The sequence below is a fragment of the Parasteatoda tepidariorum genome, chromosome 2 (genome assembly GCF_043381705.1).
Source record: "Parasteatoda tepidariorum isolate YZ-2023 chromosome 2, CAS_Ptep_4.0, whole genome shotgun sequence".
NCBI lineage: Eukaryota > Metazoa > Arthropoda > Arachnida > Araneae > Theridiidae > Parasteatoda > Parasteatoda tepidariorum.
This window is the reverse complement of record NC_092205.1, coordinates 42,394,320-42,412,964: the sequence shown is the minus strand read 5'-3', so window position 1 is coordinate 42,412,964 and position 18,645 is coordinate 42,394,320. Positions and strand designations below refer to the sequence as shown.

At 29.6% G+C, this 18,645-nt stretch overlaps 3 protein-coding genes across 3 annotated transcripts in view; all 3 read right to left on the bottom strand.

Moving 5' to 3' along the window:
- The window catches only part of LOC107444102 (uncharacterized), a gene marked incomplete in the record, with an annotated part of 17,273 nt that extends 16,688 nt beyond the window's left edge, over positions 1–585 (bottom strand). The window contains 1 exon segment of the mRNA XM_071177493.1: positions 440–585.
- A 577-nt stretch (positions 586–1,162) lies between these two features.
- Positions 1,163–4,084, bottom strand: LOC139424989 (uncharacterized). The gene is made up of 2 exons (XM_071177494.1): positions 3,983–4,084; positions 1,163–2,981 (listed from the first exon to the last, which is right to left on the bottom strand). Exon 2 carries the CDS (start codon positions 2,967–2,969, stop codon positions 2,307–2,309), a length of 663 nt encoding a protein of 220 aa, XP_071033595.1. The 5' UTR covers positions 2,970–2,981; positions 3,983–4,084; the 3' UTR covers positions 1,163–2,306.
- Positions 4,085–4,206: 122 nt separating this feature from the next.
- Positions 4,207–18,124, bottom strand: LOC110283044 (ras-related protein rab-6.2). The gene is made up of 5 exons (XM_043054639.2): positions 17,929–18,124; positions 13,599–13,649; positions 12,524–12,644; positions 7,110–7,234; positions 4,207–4,554 (listed from the first exon to the last, which is right to left on the bottom strand). The coding sequence occupies exons 1-5, from the start codon at positions 18,026–18,028 to the stop codon at positions 4,337–4,339; spliced, it is 615 nt and encodes a 204-aa protein (XP_042910573.2). The 5' UTR covers positions 18,029–18,124; the 3' UTR covers positions 4,207–4,336.
- Positions 18,125–18,645: the final 521 nt, after the last annotated feature.

Below are 18,645 nucleotides of genomic sequence, written 5' to 3'. Positions count from 1 at the left end.
GTAAGAGAATTATATATATTAGATCAGAAGCACATCATAAAAAGGCAGAATGCTTTGGTGTTTTCAAAGCAAAGCAAACGTTGCCACCGGCGGAAAAGAAATACAGCCAAAATTTGGGAGCCACGTAAGAGAATTATATATAATAGATTTTTTTCGGGGGTAGGGGGGGTAGTTTGTTAGAGGGGTGCACCCCCTTATATATTATTCTGCCGGCGCCTTTGTAAATAAATTTTATGTTTGCAGTTATTTTTGTGTATAAGATAAGGCTGTTTTTATGACAAAGATTAATAAAGCAATGCAAAACCACGCTTGCAAAATGTTAATGATAAGAATATTTTTTATCTACAGAAACCATTGCCTTATTTCAAAGAAATTATTACTCAATTTAAAGATGAGGTTAAATAAATGAAGAAATATTATTAAAAATATATAAACTTACATGCTTCGTCAATCAAAGAAATATGGAATCTATCTTCTTCTTCAGTACGTGCAGTATTTTGTTTCGTAAATCGCTATTATGATTCCCACTTAGTATAAAGTGAAACTAAGTCTGTTCAACGAGAACTGATAGTGGAAGTAAATATAAGGGTTGCTGTTTGATCGNAATGTTATGATCGGTTCTTTCGCTGAATGGGCGATTTCGTTTAATTCCAGAGCTTTCGCTTTGATACAGAGCTTTCGCTTTTATAGAAAAACGAAAACGATATTCGGTCTTTGATATCTTAAAATTAGATAACAAAGTGCAAAATTAAAATATTTACATGAAAATACGTTTCTAATTGTTTCAGTAAACACATAATTTTATTTTGAGAGTAGTTTTGTTGTATTTTTTTTAAGTTTAAATTAAATTAGTTTTAATATATTTTCATAAATATCTATGCAAAACATAACTTTTATGATTCCATCGTAAAAGTCGTATAGAATTGAAGGAATATATTAAAAAAATACTGTTTATTTTCATAATTAAAATTTTTCTTTGAATTTATTAAGAGTTAAATAATGTTTAATTAAATAATGCTTAATGTTAATTAATTATATTTCACCAACTGATTTGAAAATATATTTGAAGGAACAGCATTTATTTGTATCTTCAAACTGTTATCTTTATTTTTCTAAGGGTAGTATTACGAAAATAATTACACTAAAAGAGAACTTGGAACTTTTTGTTTTATATGTCTCATAAAATCTTTTGCTTAGAAAAATATACCCACTTAACCTATTAAAAAAAGCAGTTTGTAAGCCTCGAATACAATAGGTTTTTGAAAATAGAATGAAGTATCAAAATTATTTAATTTTCCGTAACATTTGAGTTTCTATAATTAATTAACAATTGTACCGAAAGCAAAAATAATGATATTAAACTACTCAGACAAGAACAAAATTTAATGAATTACTGTATTAACGATGGATAATAACGAATAATTATATCATTAAAAAGTAAAAATGAAACTAATCTCAGGATTCACTCTCAAAACTTGTCAAATCCTCGTCGATGGAATTGATATTTATTACTAGAGAATTAACAGTGTTTTCGATAGCTTTGTCCAAATCCCACATCTCTTTTTCGATTTTCTGAGTGCTCAATGCAATTTTTCCACTTTTCAACTCCAATTTCATTTAAACTTCTTATGCACAATCCTACTACTTCCGATAACTTGAAAGTTTTGTTTTCTTCCCAGCAAAAAATAACTGCAATTTTTCTACAGAACTGAAGTAATTTTGTAGTTTTTCTAGAGTTAACTGCAGATTTTCTGTTGTGCAATCTTAACTGTAAAAACACTGCAGTTATTTTGCAGTTAATGTGAAGTAATTTCTCAGTAATTTATTTAGAAAAAACTTTTAGCTACTTTCTACAAAATTACTGCAGTTTAAGTAAGGTCACTATAAAATCATAAATTTAGAAAAAAACTGAAACTTTAATTCCGTGGTTATTCTGCACTAATATGATTAAATAGGTAGTAATATGATTAAATAGGGTTCTGAAAAATGAAAGAAAACCTTTACTGTTAAATAAAAAACGGTGAAGGAACAATAGAACTGCTTTTAAAAAAACAAATTGCAATAGTAAACATTTTTTTATTCAAGAAAATTAAGCTTAATATTTTTTTCTCTTAGAAAAGCTTTGATTATTCTGAATTTGGTAGTACTACGTCATTTTTATCATCCAAAGCATTTCAATTTTTAGTTAGCTTTGAAGCGTTCATTTTGCTGCTTGATTAAGAAGACATATAATCGAGATCCTACAGAACCAGAATAATAAAAAAAATTTATAAATTGAACAAGCTCGAATATTAAACAGTTACTGATCAAGCAAACCACGCTGGACACTTTCCTTCTTGTTGCATCTCTTCTTCTGAAATCACTGACTTCTCCGCTTTTGGTAGTACAACGGCATTTTTATTAACAGGAGGATCGCAATTTTCGTTTAACTCAGAAGCTTTTATTTTACTGGTTGATGAAGAAGATTGACTACTGTCTTTTTCCTTTAACACGCTTTCCCCTATAGATCCATTTTGTAAATTGCTATCTTCTAGATAACTTGTATCTTTTGACTTATAATTAATAATTTCTAGACACTTTCCTTCTTGTTGCATCTCTTCTTCTGAAATCACTGACTTCTCCGCTTTTGGTAGTACAACACCATTTTTATTATCAGGAGGATCGCAATTTTTGTTTAACTCTGAAGTTTTTATTTTACTGGTTGATAGAGAAGATTGACTACTGTTTTTATCCATTATAACGCTTTCCCCTTTAGATCCATTGTGTAAATCGCTATCTTCTAGATAACTTGTATCTTTTGACTTATAATTAATAATTTCTGTTTCAGTAAAACATCCATTCAGTAGTTCTTTTTCAGCAACGGAAGTGACAGGCACCTCATTGGTTTCTTTCCATTCGAGAGACTTTCCATCGATTTCAATTTTATCAGATGGTATTAATCCTTCTTTTTGAAGTATTCTCAAAGCCATGTGTTCAAAAACCTAAAATAAACTAATATATAAGAAGTTGAAACTGCTAAAAAAGCTATTTTAAACAAAAGTTTTTAAATTGTTTGACGCTTTGTTCCCTTTGCAGTTAAATATTCAGTTCCCTTTGCAGTTACAATTAATGCATTAGATTTTCAATTAGGGGGCGTTTTTAAGAAACAATTTTAACATTAATTATAATCAAATAACTATACAGCATATAAACTGCACAACATATTGAATCAAATGAGAATTTTGGAAATATTAGGTAAGAAAACAAAGTATCGAACATAACTTAATCTTGAAAGATGGTTACAAAATAAAAATAAAAAACATTCGTAAAAGATCATACGGAAATGTTTTCCCCAATGCGCGTTTTTAAAAGTGTTCACATAAAATAAATATAACTTGCTAATATAAAAGGAATTAAAATTGCTAAAAAAGCTGTTTTAAAAAAAGCTTCTAAAATTGTTTGACCCCAAGTTCCCCTTCCAGTTAAACATTTAACAACAATTACAATTAATACATAGGATTTTCAATCAGGGTGGGTTTTTACGAAACAATTTTAATATTAATTATAACCATAACATGTAAACTTCACAACATATTGAATCGAATGAGATTTTTGGTAATATTAGGTAAGAAAACAAAGTATAGAATATAACTCAATCTCGAAGCAGGCCTCAGAATAAAATTCTTAAACATAGAGACCGATATTGCGGTTGCAAAATAAAAATAAAAACGTAAGTAAAAGATCATATAAAAAATTTTTCCCCTATGCGCGTTTTTAATGGTGTTTACATGAAATAAATGTAAAGTATTTTCAAATTATTTCCGTCGATTTTTTGTTGCCTACTCTTTTAGAAACATTAGAAACGATACTGATATGAATTATCTTAGAGTGGCGTAACATTACATATCCTACTATCATATAACCTTGTGAAGAGTAATGAAATTTTTCCATTTATCATAAAGGGCCGCAGTCATAAGGCAAAGATCATGTAAGAACCTCTTACTTCGTCTATATTTTCACCAGTTCTGATGTTGCATTCAAAAAACTCCAAGTTTTTACTTTGTGCAAATTTTTTACCAGTATCGCGTGATACTTCTTTTTGATCGAAGATNAAGTATCGTAGGTAACTCAATCTTGAAATATGGTTACAAAATAAAAAATAAAGATAAAAACATCTGTAAGAGATCATATGGAAATGTTGTCCCCAATGCACGTTTTTAAAGGTGTTTACATGAAATAAATGTAAAGTATTTTCAAATTATTTCCATCGATTTTTTGTTGCCTACTCTTTTAGAAACATTAGAAACGATACTGATATGAATTATCTTACAGTGGCGGAACATTACATATCGTACTGTCATATAACCTTGTAAAGAGTAATGAAATTTTTCCATTTATCATAAAGGGCCGTAGTCTTAAGGGAAAGATCAAATATGTAAGAGCATCTTACTTCGTCTATATTTTCACCAGTTCTGATGTTGCATTCAAAAAACTCCAAGTTTTTACTTTGTGCAAATTTTTTACCAGTATCGCGTGATACTTCTTTTTGATCGAAGAGATCCCATTGAACTCCAACTGTCAACAATGAAGAAATGTTAAAACTCTATAAAAAAAAATGTGATAAATACATATGTTGTCCGAAGAATTGGGACATAATGTTATGATCGTTACAAAATTTTTTTTAATTTTATAAAAGGGATACATATATATTATATTTATTGAGCTCAAAAAAAATAGTGTGTTCCACATTTCAATCGACAAATTCAGATGGGTGATAAAAAGCATCGAGGAGAGAAAAATGCGAACGAAAGGAGAGAATACGAAAAATAAAGGGAGAAAAACGCGTTTTACCCTCAGACAAGTTATTTCAATTTCCTGGAATCAACTAAAAAAGATACTGTAAATCTGCCAACTACAAAAAAATTACGTGAATAATTATTATAAAAGTTAACTGAACCATTCTTAAAAACAATTCTTGAACGTGGCTCCACCTTTCGTTCCGTCCAGATTAAAAACCTATGCGTTTTTATCTGCAATTTTCAACCTCCCAATCGGGCTTGCGATTGCAAATTTTCGAGTGATTTCGTACGAATAATTTTATCACCCTTCTGTATACATAGGTCGAATATTTGAACATCGTGTAATAATTTAATGAGAAACATGCTGCTATTTCTCTACATAAGATATATCTGAACATTGCTCTGCCAAGGGTTGCGTTGATGCACTGTTTGAAAGAATCATAATTCGGTGATAAGTACCCCCTCATTATACTTCATAAGACGTAGAGTGCGCAAATTTAAATGCAGCTCACCCTGAATAACTTCTGATCAAATGATTGGAATTATAAGTTTACTGTCTAAATCTTAATGGTTCGAGAGGGTAACCTCAAATATGCTAATTGATTTTTTATTTTAGTTCATAACCGTCGTTGAACAGCAGACCGAATTTTCAGTCTACGACTATCAATGTTCAACTCCGTATCCTTGTAATTTTGAACACATAAAAGAAGACCAAGGAACTCTTGGATCATGTATTGGGAGAAATTTGACTTCGTGGTCTTAACCCATGGTCCGTCTGCTACTGAGGATATTTCATGTCAGAATTGTGGTCGGTGCAACCCGGGTTTGGGAATCTAACCCGCCATTGCAGAGAATCGCACCCGGTTCACCACATTAATTGGGAGGTGAGCCTTATATCCCATGAGTCGCCACGGCTTCATGCTAATTAATTTTATTTTTATTTTATAACAGTCGATGAACAGCCGACCCAATTTCATGGGTTTACGATTACTAGTTGCTTATTTGTATCTCGTCCCGCTCTATTTAAGGGCATACGAGAGTAGATACATAAAACTTACACAAAACATCAGAAATTATAATTTACGATTACTAATGTCCAACATCGCATACTTGTAACTTTGACCCCAATCCAGAAGACAAGGGAACTCCTGGATTGAGTATTGGGAGAAACTTGCTTTCGCGGTGGACGGTTTTGATGGAGCTAACCAGCATTTGCTTTACATGGAGAGGAAGACCACAAGAAACTCCCACGGTTAGCCTAACGGCAAGGGGACTCTAACCCATGATCCGTCTACCACTGAGGATATTTCACGTCAGCACTGTGGTCAGTGCAAGCAGGATTCGGATTTCGTATCGACTGGGATTCGAACTCGGTTCGCCTCATTGGAAAGAGAACGCTCTATCCCCTGAATAATCGTGGCTCTTGCTAATTAATTAGTGCATACGATATTTTAAGTTGGGAAATCGGACAAAAAAACGTATTTTCTCAGAACAAATATTAATGGGTTCAAACTTTGAAGCGCTCTCCTGATTAAACTATGGAAAATATATTTCTCTGATTGCTGCTCCCCCCTATATTTTGACGGTCTATAATCAATTCCATCGACAAATGTGTTTATTACGAAATAGTAAGTTTTTTATGATTAATTTCGTAACTTAAAAAATTGTCTGCACTAATTAAATAGCATATTTGAGGTCATCAAGATTAAGTTCTAAAACGTGATCATTAGATCAAAATTTATTCAGGATGATCCTTTTTTTATCTTGCGCAAGAAATTTTTTAGCAAGTTTGCACGTTTGCGATTCTAGGTACTGGTTTTAAGATTCAACATTTTATCAATTTTCTTGAGAGTTTAAATACTTGGGCAAGTGAAAGTACGCCTTCTTGAGAAGTTCTGCTTAGCTTTAATGTTTTTAAATTATTTGGTATTTAATGCCCATCCTAGTATTTTTCTGTTTTTGAAAAAATATAGTCACTAAGACGGTCTTATAAATTGCAGTGAATCAATATTTAATGTGAAAAGAGTTTCATGAAAGTATGAAAAATGTTATCAAAGTCAGCATTTCTATCTGTGAGATTTGAATCATCACAAAAAAAGTCCATTTGCATAGAATTTGAAATACGACATAGGGCAAATGGCATTTAACTCATATAGAAGAGGGAAAATATCTATTGCAGATTAGTGTGCTATTAGAAAAAAATTAATTTTGAAAATTTCCAGATGATAAAATTAATTTAAATGTATCATAAGGAAGCAATTTCTTGAAACGTTTGTTGCTTTAGAGTGCTTAGATCAATTTCAAAAACTAAAGTAGAAAATTAAAACTTACTTATAAATATAATGATTTGTGGATTCCATTCTCTCACATTTTCAATCAATTTGGAGAGTTCTAGAAACGTAGACACTCTTGTAACATCATACAGCAAAAGAACACCGTTTGACCTTTCAATCTGCCTTAATAAAGTGAAAATATTGTATTTGTGTGTGTGTATGTATATATATATATATATATATGGGTCATTCTCACAAAAACAGTCATTTTCATGTCCCCAGTATATTTTATGTTTGTTTTACAGCTTACGAAGAAAAAAAATTCAGGGAAAGTGTCCTTCAGAATGCAAGCTAACAAAAGAATAAAAATAAAATTATCAATTTTTATTTTTTATTTATTTTAGGTAATTAAAATATACCAATATGTCATTCCCTCACTTGTCCCCACTGCTGATTNCCATCTACAGTAAGAGTCAGAGTCGCAATAAACAAGCTGTTAAAAGGTTGTGGTGGTGCTCTCTCTCGTCGTATTCCTACACTAGTATTTACCAGATTTAGAAAAATTACTAATTTTAGGTCTTACCAGCGATAATACAGTCCACATAGAATGCCAAATGAGAAACCGGCAAAGTATAAAATACATCTCCGATTCGTCAAAATGTCATTCAAAAATGACAAATTCAAAACGTCATCCGATTTGACTTTAATTTATTCATAGATATAATTACATTTATTCGATATTTTAATACTTACTGACGATAGATTAGAAGAAACATCAGTGTTTGGAGTATCGGGCAAATATATACCGGGCAATGGCACTTGACCTTAAAAAAATATCAGTGCAGGGTATACCGGGCAAATGTATAACGGGCAGTGGCACTGAACCTTCAAAAAACATCATTGTAGTGTATACCGGGCAGTGACACTTGGCCTTAAAAAAACATCAGTACAGGGTATACCAGGCAAATGTATAACGAGCAGTGGCACTGAACCTTCAAAAAACATCATTGTAGTGTATACCGGGCAAATGTATGCCGGGCAATGGCACTTAACCTTAAAAAAAAACATCAGTGTAGGATATACCGAGCAAATGTAAACCGGGCAGTGGCACTAGACCTAGTATATATTTCGGACATTTACCAAAGGTCTAGTCATTCTAGGTCAAGTTAAGTGCCACTGCCCGGTATACACTACTCTGATGTTTTTTAAGGTCAAGTGCCATTGCCGGTATATATTTCCCCGATACTCCAAGCACTGATGTTTCTTCTAATCTATCGTCAGTAAGTATTAAAATATCGAATAAATGTAATTATATCCACGAATAAATCGGATGTAATAAATATTTTGGATATTCACCAAAGCGACTATGTGATAGTCAACATTCACCGGTGAAAATCAACAACCAGAGATTTCGGTGATTAACAGTAACATGCACTAACAATTCAGACAAAAATGTATATTGATCATTGATAAAATAATTATTTAATTTTACATTTTTTTTTTAATTAGTATTCAATATGACAAAAAAAAATTAAATTGCTTAATTTAATTTGTCGAATTTCAGTTGCATATGTTTTTATTATATAATTTGCTTTTTGTCTGATTGAAACTAAAATATTTTGTCAGTTGACGGTATTGAAGTTAATTGGGCAATTACTTGCAATGGTTTTTGCTTTTGAAATATTACTCAGCTTCAACTTATTAATATTACATGTTTTAATTTGTTTGCCATCTTTTAAAGTTTTTTTTCATTAGGTTTTAATTGTTTTCAGTTTAAAATTCAAATTACTGGGGGGGGGGAGATGAAGCACCATATAGGGAGCATACGGCATCCTATAAGATCAACAATAATTTGATTTAGGGGTAAAAATATACTTGAGGGTGCCCCTTGGCGAAATTGGCGACTTATGTTTGCGCGGAACACCATGGTAACAGGAGTGGCTGACAAAATATAATGATATTTCAATAAAACATTGGAAAATTTCAACAAAACTTTATAAAATTGCAATGAACCCGATATGAGCAAAATTAATAAACCCAATAAAATGTATTTTGAATCGAAACAAAATTTAATGGAGTAAGCACAGAAAAAAAGGAAAAAAAACAACTCACTTCTTCGTTAAGCTTTAATATCCTTACATATTTTTCTATTGGCTATTTTTTTGAAGAGTTAACAATTAATAATTAGTGGTGTCAACAGCCAGTTGTGATTTTTATCTTTTGTAAAAATTTTTGATAGAAAAAAATACATTCATTTTTTTATTAGTGGTACACAGCGTTACGAAAAATTTAGAAAGGGTACACAAAAGTCACAAGTTTGGGAAACACTGCTATAGGGCATTATCCGGAGATTAATCTCCATATCCGAAGCACGCGTGACAGAGCCTAACTCAAATCATTGATGATCTTATAGGATGCCGGAAGCTCCCTATATGGTGCTTCCTCCCCACCCCCCAGTAATTTAAGTTTTAAACTGAAAAAAATTAAAACCTTATGAAAAAGAACTTTAAATTATGGCAAACAAATTAAAACATGTAATATTAATAAGTTGATGCTGAGTGATATTTCAAAAGCAAATAACATTGCAAGTAATTGCCCAATTAACTTCAATACTGTCAACTGACTAAATATTTTAGTTTCAATCAGACAAAAAGCAAGTTATATAATAAAAACATAAGTAACTGAAATTCGACAAATTAAATTAAGCAATTTAATTTTTATGTCATACTGAATACTAATAAAAAAACAAATATGAAATGAAATAATTATGTCATCAATGATCAATAAACATTTAAATCAGTAAACAATAAAACCCGATTTATCAGAGCTATTAAAATATATTGGAATTCTAAAATAAATAACTGCTTTCGATCAAAACAAACATTTTATTATAAAACTTTAGAACAACTATCTTTTTACATTGCCACTCAAAATTATTAATAAACACTGGATGATATTGCGTTAATGACACTTTTATCTAATGACATCATAAACAATCGTTTGCATAAAGTTTAGTTCATAATAATCATATATAATCGTCTGCATAAATAATCGTTCGGTCTTTTTATAGCTTTACGTAGGGCGCTTTTTCATTACACGACACGATAACGACAAAACGGATCCGATTGTCGGCGAACGACATAGAGTCAAGTAAAATACATGGTCAGCAGCGGAGTGCTTTTTCAATCACCGATACGATAACGATTATGTCGTATCCGACAAGTCGACATCGTTTGTCGGAATCAAATGTTGGTTAGACAAGCAAGTTTCTCCTCAAATCGTGGCGAGTTTATTTGTNTCTTAATTATTTGTTTCGAAGTCCTCTGAGTTTTATTTGAGGTCAGTTTGTATTTTGTATATTTTGACAGCATTATTATAAAATTATTACCTTTTCACACACATGCGTTCTTAATTTTGATTGGCTGTTCTCTGCGTTACTAACCAGAAGTCTTCTGTGATTGGGTATGCGTTATCATTCCATTCTCTTCTTATATATAAAGATATATATAATAACAGAGCTACATCCCTGTTATCATTGTTGTATTCAACTTTAATAATGCGGTCAAAAGCCATAATACGTTATAAAAAGGTTCATTTAAAGTTATGCTGGTAGTTATAACAGTTCACATCCCCACTCTACAAGGGACGGGGTGTGGACAAGGCTTCGGATGGTTCCGGTAGATGTTTTATGGAACACGTTATTCAGCAAGAGAAATGCGAAAACCGTCGATCCCGCATTAAATACTAGGTTCCAGTCGTACATACCTTTGTAACTCTACGCATTATGGAAAATCATTTAATGCTTCCTAATATGGAAGTGAAAAAGGGACAAGATTCTAAAAATAACTCCTCCTTTGAAATATAAATCTAATTATAATTTAATGGTAAGTTTTCAGCCTTGAATTCCCAAAATAGAATTTCTACATCTATTCTTTACCAAAGACATTTTATGAAAACGAAAGAGTTTTAATTCTTTTATTAACACAAATAATAAACTAAACACAAATAATTAACTAAAAATTAATATCAAGAGAAACTAAAAATGGGGAACCCAATAGTCGTTATCAAGACACATCTATTGGTATAAATGCGATATTTCTGAATAACGAATAATTATCCTATGATAAAAATTATTATTTTATATATATATATATATTGGGGCGTTTTCCTTTTTCAATTTAATGAGTCTGAGTCGATAGAATAACTAATGTAGAAGGTTATCGAGATTTTCTTCAAACTAAGTATAAATAAAAATTAATACTTTTTTATACAGAAAACTCATTGCAATGTTTGAAATGTTCATCTTATCGCCACAGGGACTTCTGCTTAGTCTTAAAAGCGTAAAAAATATACATCAGAGATAATGCCTTTCATGTACACACAAACAGTTACAAAATCGTACTTTTCGTAAGTAAAGTCCCCTCAACTTCGGATATATTAATCAGATATACCACGAAATCAATTTCATTCGATTCAGCGTTAATGAAAACCGAACCTCAAGTGTGTAAATGACAATATTTAAATTTCTCCTCATTTCCCTCTTCAACCAAAGACCGACTCACGAGATCATCAGTTCTGAATCACTTACTGTGTGTTTATTTATTTTAAATATACAACTCCTTTAAAACTTGATTTCTCAGGAACTATTCAACCAATTTCGCGCAAATTTCGTATTTTACTATGCCAAATTAGAAACTTTAAAATAATGTAAAACATTTTATAATTGTGGGTAAAGATTTTTCAATTCACTTAAAAATGTCTCGAGACATTGTGAAATACACAAAAAATAAAATTAACATTAGGGGTTCAAACTTTGGATCGCTCTCCTGACCATATTTAGCAGATTGCGGCTACATCCTATATTTTGAGGGTCGAAATCTAAATCCAGTATGTTTGTTCAGAGAAAGTACGTTTGGTGTCTGATTTCGGCAACTCGAATTATAAAGATTGAGCCTAGAACGTGAAGATCCGATTATTAGATCAAAAGTTATTCAGGGTGATCCGTTTTTTTTCTTTGCGTGCTGTATTATATTTAAATATACTGTGCATTTTCTTCTCGCTGAAATTTTTTATCACGTTCATTTTTAGCATAAAGTGCTATGAATAGCTGTTACGAATTTACAACAGTTAGAAAAGTTTTTTTTTTCTTCTTTTTTTTGCATTTTTATAAGTTCTTAAATTTAATGCAGCGTTTCTCCTAACCTTAGAGTGAGCAAAAGCTCCAAAATTAAGTTCAATTAATAAGAATAAAATAATAAAACTTAGGGCAACATTTATGAGTATTAATTTAACTCAACGTTTGTTTTCTCAACGTCGAATACAGCGATATTTACATTTGATTTAAATGACAAGTAGCTCAAAACGTTTTGATGGTGAAATAAATGAATTTTCAGATAAATTGAAAAACAATTTAACAACAAAGAAGAAATAGGCACAAAATATCATCTATAAAAATAATTTTCTTAAACGTACCTGGGCACAAGACTTCGAAACATGTAATGACCAGGAACATCAAAAATAACAAATGTTTCGTTCCAGTTCTGTACTTTAATTCTACATTCTGCGACATCGATCAAGATACTCTCACTGTGTGCTATAAATTAAAAGTTAGTGTTTAAGGAGTGAGAAATAATACCCAATATGATTAAATAATTGATAATAATATAATTAAATAATTAGATTTTGTAACAAAAGTTAGTTCAAATAACTTAATAACCGCAAATCATAACAACATGGAGAAGTTATGAGAAATGGCCTTCTGCTGAAATTTCACATCATTTGACGGCAACAATACACGAACACAGGATTTAATTATTAGTAGTGTCAACAGTGTGGTTTCATGCAAACTATTTTTTTTATTTATAATAGCGCGAAATTAATGATGTGATTAAAGAAAATGATGTATGATTAAAGAAAATAATGTATACAGATGCGTTATGGAAAGCAATCTTTTTGTTATTCTTACAAATAGAAAGTTTAATCCTGTCACTTGCTTGACTTTTTTATGCATAATGTCTTCATTAAAAAATCTTTTGGGACACTTTCATGAGTCAGACAACAAATAATTATGATCAACTATCACTATGAAAAGCATTTTTAGTTAAAAAATTGAAACAATACTGGTAAACTTTAGCGATTATATAGCAACACATTTCCTTTTTTTCTTTTGTATCTTTTATTTTTTATCTTTTTTACTTTTAACTGCAACAAAAAAAGCGAGCTTTGGAATAAAAGTTATGAGAGATGAGTACATTTTCCTTTTTTTCTTTAAAAAAAAACATACATGGTCACTGTTTAAAGCAAAAATTAAAGAAAACACTTATAATTGCAAATTTTTTGAATAAATTGATTTTTTTTTAAAAAAATACGTTTATTTTAGTAAAAGAATTTTGGAGAAAATTTCAATTTTCACTCCCGATTTTTAATCTACATTTATAAAAACTAGACATCCAAAACAACTAATATTAAAGAAAATTATTTATACCACAACAAAAGCTTCAAAAGATTTGAAGTGGAAATTTATACCAAAGGAAAGGGAGGAAATTACCTCTTAACTCTCCAGTTCGATACATTTGCAGCATAGATGTTTTTCCTACCACTGAAATATAAAAATAATTAGATGAAAATTAGAACCTAAAAGAGAAAAATAAATGATACTAACTATAAAACTGAAATTAAAAATAGCTTATTTTTAATAAGAGAACATATAAAAACAAAAAAAGTGACTATAAACTAAAAATATGAACACCTTAAATAACTTTTTCTCTAATAATCGGATTTTCACATTATGGGACTCGATCTTAGTGATTCAGAAGCCTAACCTTAAAATTGCTAATTAATTATTGTCGATGATATGCTACAAAATCTGACCCAAAAATGTACAGTGTGCCAAAAAAAAAAAAAAAAACGGATCACCTTGAATAATTTTTTATCAAATGATCGGATCTTCTTCTAGAACTCAAACTTAATGGTTCGAGGGGGTGACCTAAAATATGTTAATTATTGCAGACGATATTTTAAGTTACGAAATCAGACACAAAAACGTACTTCCTCTGGATGAACATGTCTTTCTTTTTCGACGAATTTAGATTTCTGGCACTCAAAATATAGGAAATAGCGCAATCTGGGAAATGTGGTTCGAATAGTATGGTTAGAAGAACTGACCAAAATTTTGATTTCTTAAATTTAATTTTACTTTTTGGTGCATTTCACCATTTCTTGAAAACTTTATAAGAGAATTGAAACATTTTTACACAAAAATATTAAAATATTCAATAAAAATTCTATGCAAAAAATGAATTTTAGTAAATGTTTATTATTTTTTATTAATTTATTTAATAATAGTCGAAAAAACTCCAATGTATACAATTTTTTACATTATTTTAAAGTATATAATTGCACTATTCTAAATACAAAATTTGATTGAAATCAGTTGGATAGCTTCTAAGAAATCGAATTTTAAAAATGTTATTTAAAATTTGATTTCTCAGAATTTTTTCGACCGAATTAAAGGTGAACACCTAGAATTACATTTTCTTTAATGATAGGACTCGATTTAAATTGTTCAAAGGTCTAAGCTTACCTTGAAAATACTAATTAATTAATGCAGAATATATTTGATGCTACGAAGCAGATCCAAAAACGGACTTTCTCCGAATAAATGTACTTTTTTTGTTAGATTAGAATTCTTGACCTTCAAAATATAGAAGGTAGCACATCTGAAAAATATGGCCAGAAGAGCGGTCGAAAATTTGGATTCGTCGATATTAATTTTACTTTTTCTGTAGATCGCCATATCTTCAGACTTATTTAAATGAATCGTAAAAGTTTTACACACATCTGAAAATTTCGTTTATAATTCATTCGTTTCGTCCCACGATAATTCGGTGCAAAAAGTATTTTAAGTAACATTAGTTATTTTTTACTGCCTCATTTAATTGTAGTCGAAAATATTTTGAATTGTAGAGAATACAAATTTAAAATGGCGAATTTTTCCTCACTACTTTTTATTCGAATAAATATTAGCAACATTTTTTTTTTACATTTAATGCTTTGTTGGAAAAATTACAGTACTGTATGGTAATGGCATAACTGATAAAAATAAAGAACCATTGTTTTGAAATAAAATTCAAAATGAACAAACCATTTGGTAATTTTTCAGGTGACGGTTTACATGAAATTCTGGTTTTCAAAATAATTGCTACAATTCAAAATTGTAATTCACGATAAGTAAACAATACATAAATGAAAAGTAAATTTAAACGAACAAATGATTTTAATGTTTAATGCCATGTTCTAAGATATGATATAAATACCAAATTTTATTATATAATATAAAACCTTGTTAATTTTACCAAAAAATAACCTAGCCGTTAGGTTTTCTCGTAAAGCCAAAAACCCGCATAAGTTGCAGGTATATAGAACCTATAAAAAAACGGAAAAAATACAACGAAAATAAGGAGAGAAATAAAAAAAACGATTCAAAAGAAAAGCAGAATAGCTATAAAAATTATTGCAAAATTGAAAAAACACACACAAAAAAGGTAATTAAAACTATAAAAAAACGAAAAGATATAATATTGTCTCATAAGTATGTCCGCAAAAATATTACTTTCAAATATTGTATTGATATAGCAAAAGCAAAATATATCAATACAATAATGCAGGGAAAATATTCGAGAAAAATACAAAATAATACAGAAATAGGAACATGTAATGCGAGAAAAGATACCAACTGTCATGTATTTATGAGATAATTATTTATATTCTGACTAAGTTCCCAAATTACGAAATATAAAATTAAAGCAAAAATAGAAGGGTAGTGGGATATATTTTTCCAATACGCGTTCATACTACTTAAGTACAGCATTTGTATGTCGCCTTGAAAAAAACCCGAGAACTGGATTAGCGTATGATAAAAATATATTATACTGGATGATTCGAAGTTTAAAATATATGATAGGTTAAAATTTAAACACAACATTTTAGTTTGATGATTTTTATAGGAATTATTAAAATGTAATGAAAATCTATATTATATAAAACGCTAATACGTACGTATGTATGTATGTATCAATAAAACCGATGATATTTCTTTTCTCGCGCTGGCAACAGTTTTCATTTCTAATTGATTGGATTCGGCGCGCAAGAGCACGTAGTGAGCAACCAGATAACAATAACCAGAGTGAGCATTATCAGGTTGTTCAATTCAGATTCATGCACTAAAAACATGACAATATTTAATTTAAACTCAATTAGGAATTAATTAATTAATTGAAGTGAGAATGCTTTAAAAGGCCGCTGTTGAATTGATATTTTTCTACTGGGAGCTACCTAAACGTCTAAAAAACGTTTAAGTGTTTGTATTGAATGCATTGAATTTTTTTATATTTCGCGTTTATTTATGCATTGAATTTTCACGCTTTAAAATGCAGAATATTAGTGAAGCAATATTTGATAATTTATTTTGCTAATATGTTTCTTATTTAGCTAATGTTTTGATTTTTTCACCATGTACAATCTAAATAGCTAATATACTTTTTTAAAAGCCAATAAGAACATTGGTAGAATTCTTCTACATAAGTACAATACTATGTCTTTGATGATAAAATACTATGTCTTTGATGATAATATATTATGTCTTTGTGCTAGAACATTGTGTTCATTGGCGAGCGAGCGCAGCGAGCCATGGTTCACGGCGTGAACCACATAGGATTGCGTAGCAATCCTCGGGGGTTGGCGAGCGTTAGCAAACAGGGGGCGGAGCCTCCTAGTATTTATTTAATTGGATATTGGAGGAGATTTGCACATGACATAAATATTAATTTGGATGAGTAAAAGATTTTTTAATAAGTTTATTATATTATTATTTTATTACACAACTAACTCAATGATTTTGTTAAAAATTTGTTTAATATACGTTGTTTTTTTTTCAAATTTTGGAAAATATTGTCAACCGTTTTTTTTTTTTTTTAATAAATAAATATTACTACATATGTTTTTAGAAATATTAGAATTTCATGCAATTAGCTTATTTATATTAAACTTAAAAATATTCCTTTAATCGTATATGTCAATAATTCAAGTGTTTTCGTCTTTTTTAATACTTATATCCAAAAATTAGAAATTAATATTATCGTCAGCAATATTATTTCAACGGGTTAAATATTAATTAATGAAATTATAAAATTTCGAAAATTAAATACAAATAAATCATCGATAAATCTAAAAACATATTTGATATTTAAAGTAAAATGTTTTTCATAATCGTGTAAAAATAAGCTAAAAATAAGGGAAAATTACATCCTTGCGATATTCCGCTATTTGAATTTTAAAAAATTTCATTATAAGGATTATTATTAAAAAAGAAGCATATTTTAATTAGAGTTTCCCTGTAATCGAATTCGGAATTAATAATATTTCTTATAATCGCAATAAAAACTCAAAAGAACACCTTTTCGTTAAGAAAATGGAATGCTGTTAAACAGATCTTAGACATCAAATGTTTTTTTTTAAATTTGACATGCATAGTTTTATCATCCAAGAGACGAGTTAGTTTCAATCAAATTGGTATTTCAAAGTAACGAATAACTTTAATTAGGAAAATTTTTTTTACTCAATAGTATACGTATTTTAAAAAAGATTAAAGAATCGGAATAAGTTTTCGGATAACCCCTTCTGCAATGCGTCCTGGTAGTGTAAAATGCGACAATTTTTATTACCAAGATTAATAAAACAATGCAAAATAAACCAAAAATATTTTCTTGTCTTTTTAAAAATGTATTTTATCTAGAGCAATAACTGCTAAATTTGAAGTAAGTTATTATTCAAATTGTAAGATTAAATAAAGAAACAGCATTAAAAATATGTTAACTTACACGGTACTCCTATCAAAGAAATTGTGAGCTTTTTTTCTTCCGAAATATTGAAATTTTTTTCCTCTTTTTCTTTATTGCTGAGTGCATTTTTATTTCCCATTTTAATTTTTTAAATATTTTTATGATTCCTATATAGTGCAAGGAACTGGCGCCATGAACTGTGGCAAATGATTTCTGTTGTTTTTATCTATAACTCGTTTCCTAATTTTGATATCATATCATGTTCCTAAAATGACGTCATCATTTTTTTCTCATTATCGGCAGGCAGTCAAGTTGAGCTCGGTGATAACGTTATTTATCACAAAGTATATATTCTCCTTACTTTTGTTGTCTGTTACTTTTGTTTGTCTTTTTAATTGGTTTTACTTTTGCCTTTTAACTCTTAATTTCTTATATATGGGCTTCTTTCTAACTTCATTAAAGTTCATTTTTTTTTCAGACTTCAACTTGTTAAGCTGTGTTATTTACTATGTATATGTTCAACGATTGCACTTTTTTTATTAATTATTTATAACACTTGCAGATTATTATTATGTTTTATTTACAAGCTCCTGCTGTAATTTTTTCATCTTATTTTTCAATTTATAAAGATGTATTATTAAACTATAGGAACATGTTGATACTCTTAATTTTTTAACTGTGCAATATGAATTTATTTTATAACATTATTGCTTATCATCCACATTTTATTTTACCCTTCCTTTAAGTCATGCAAAG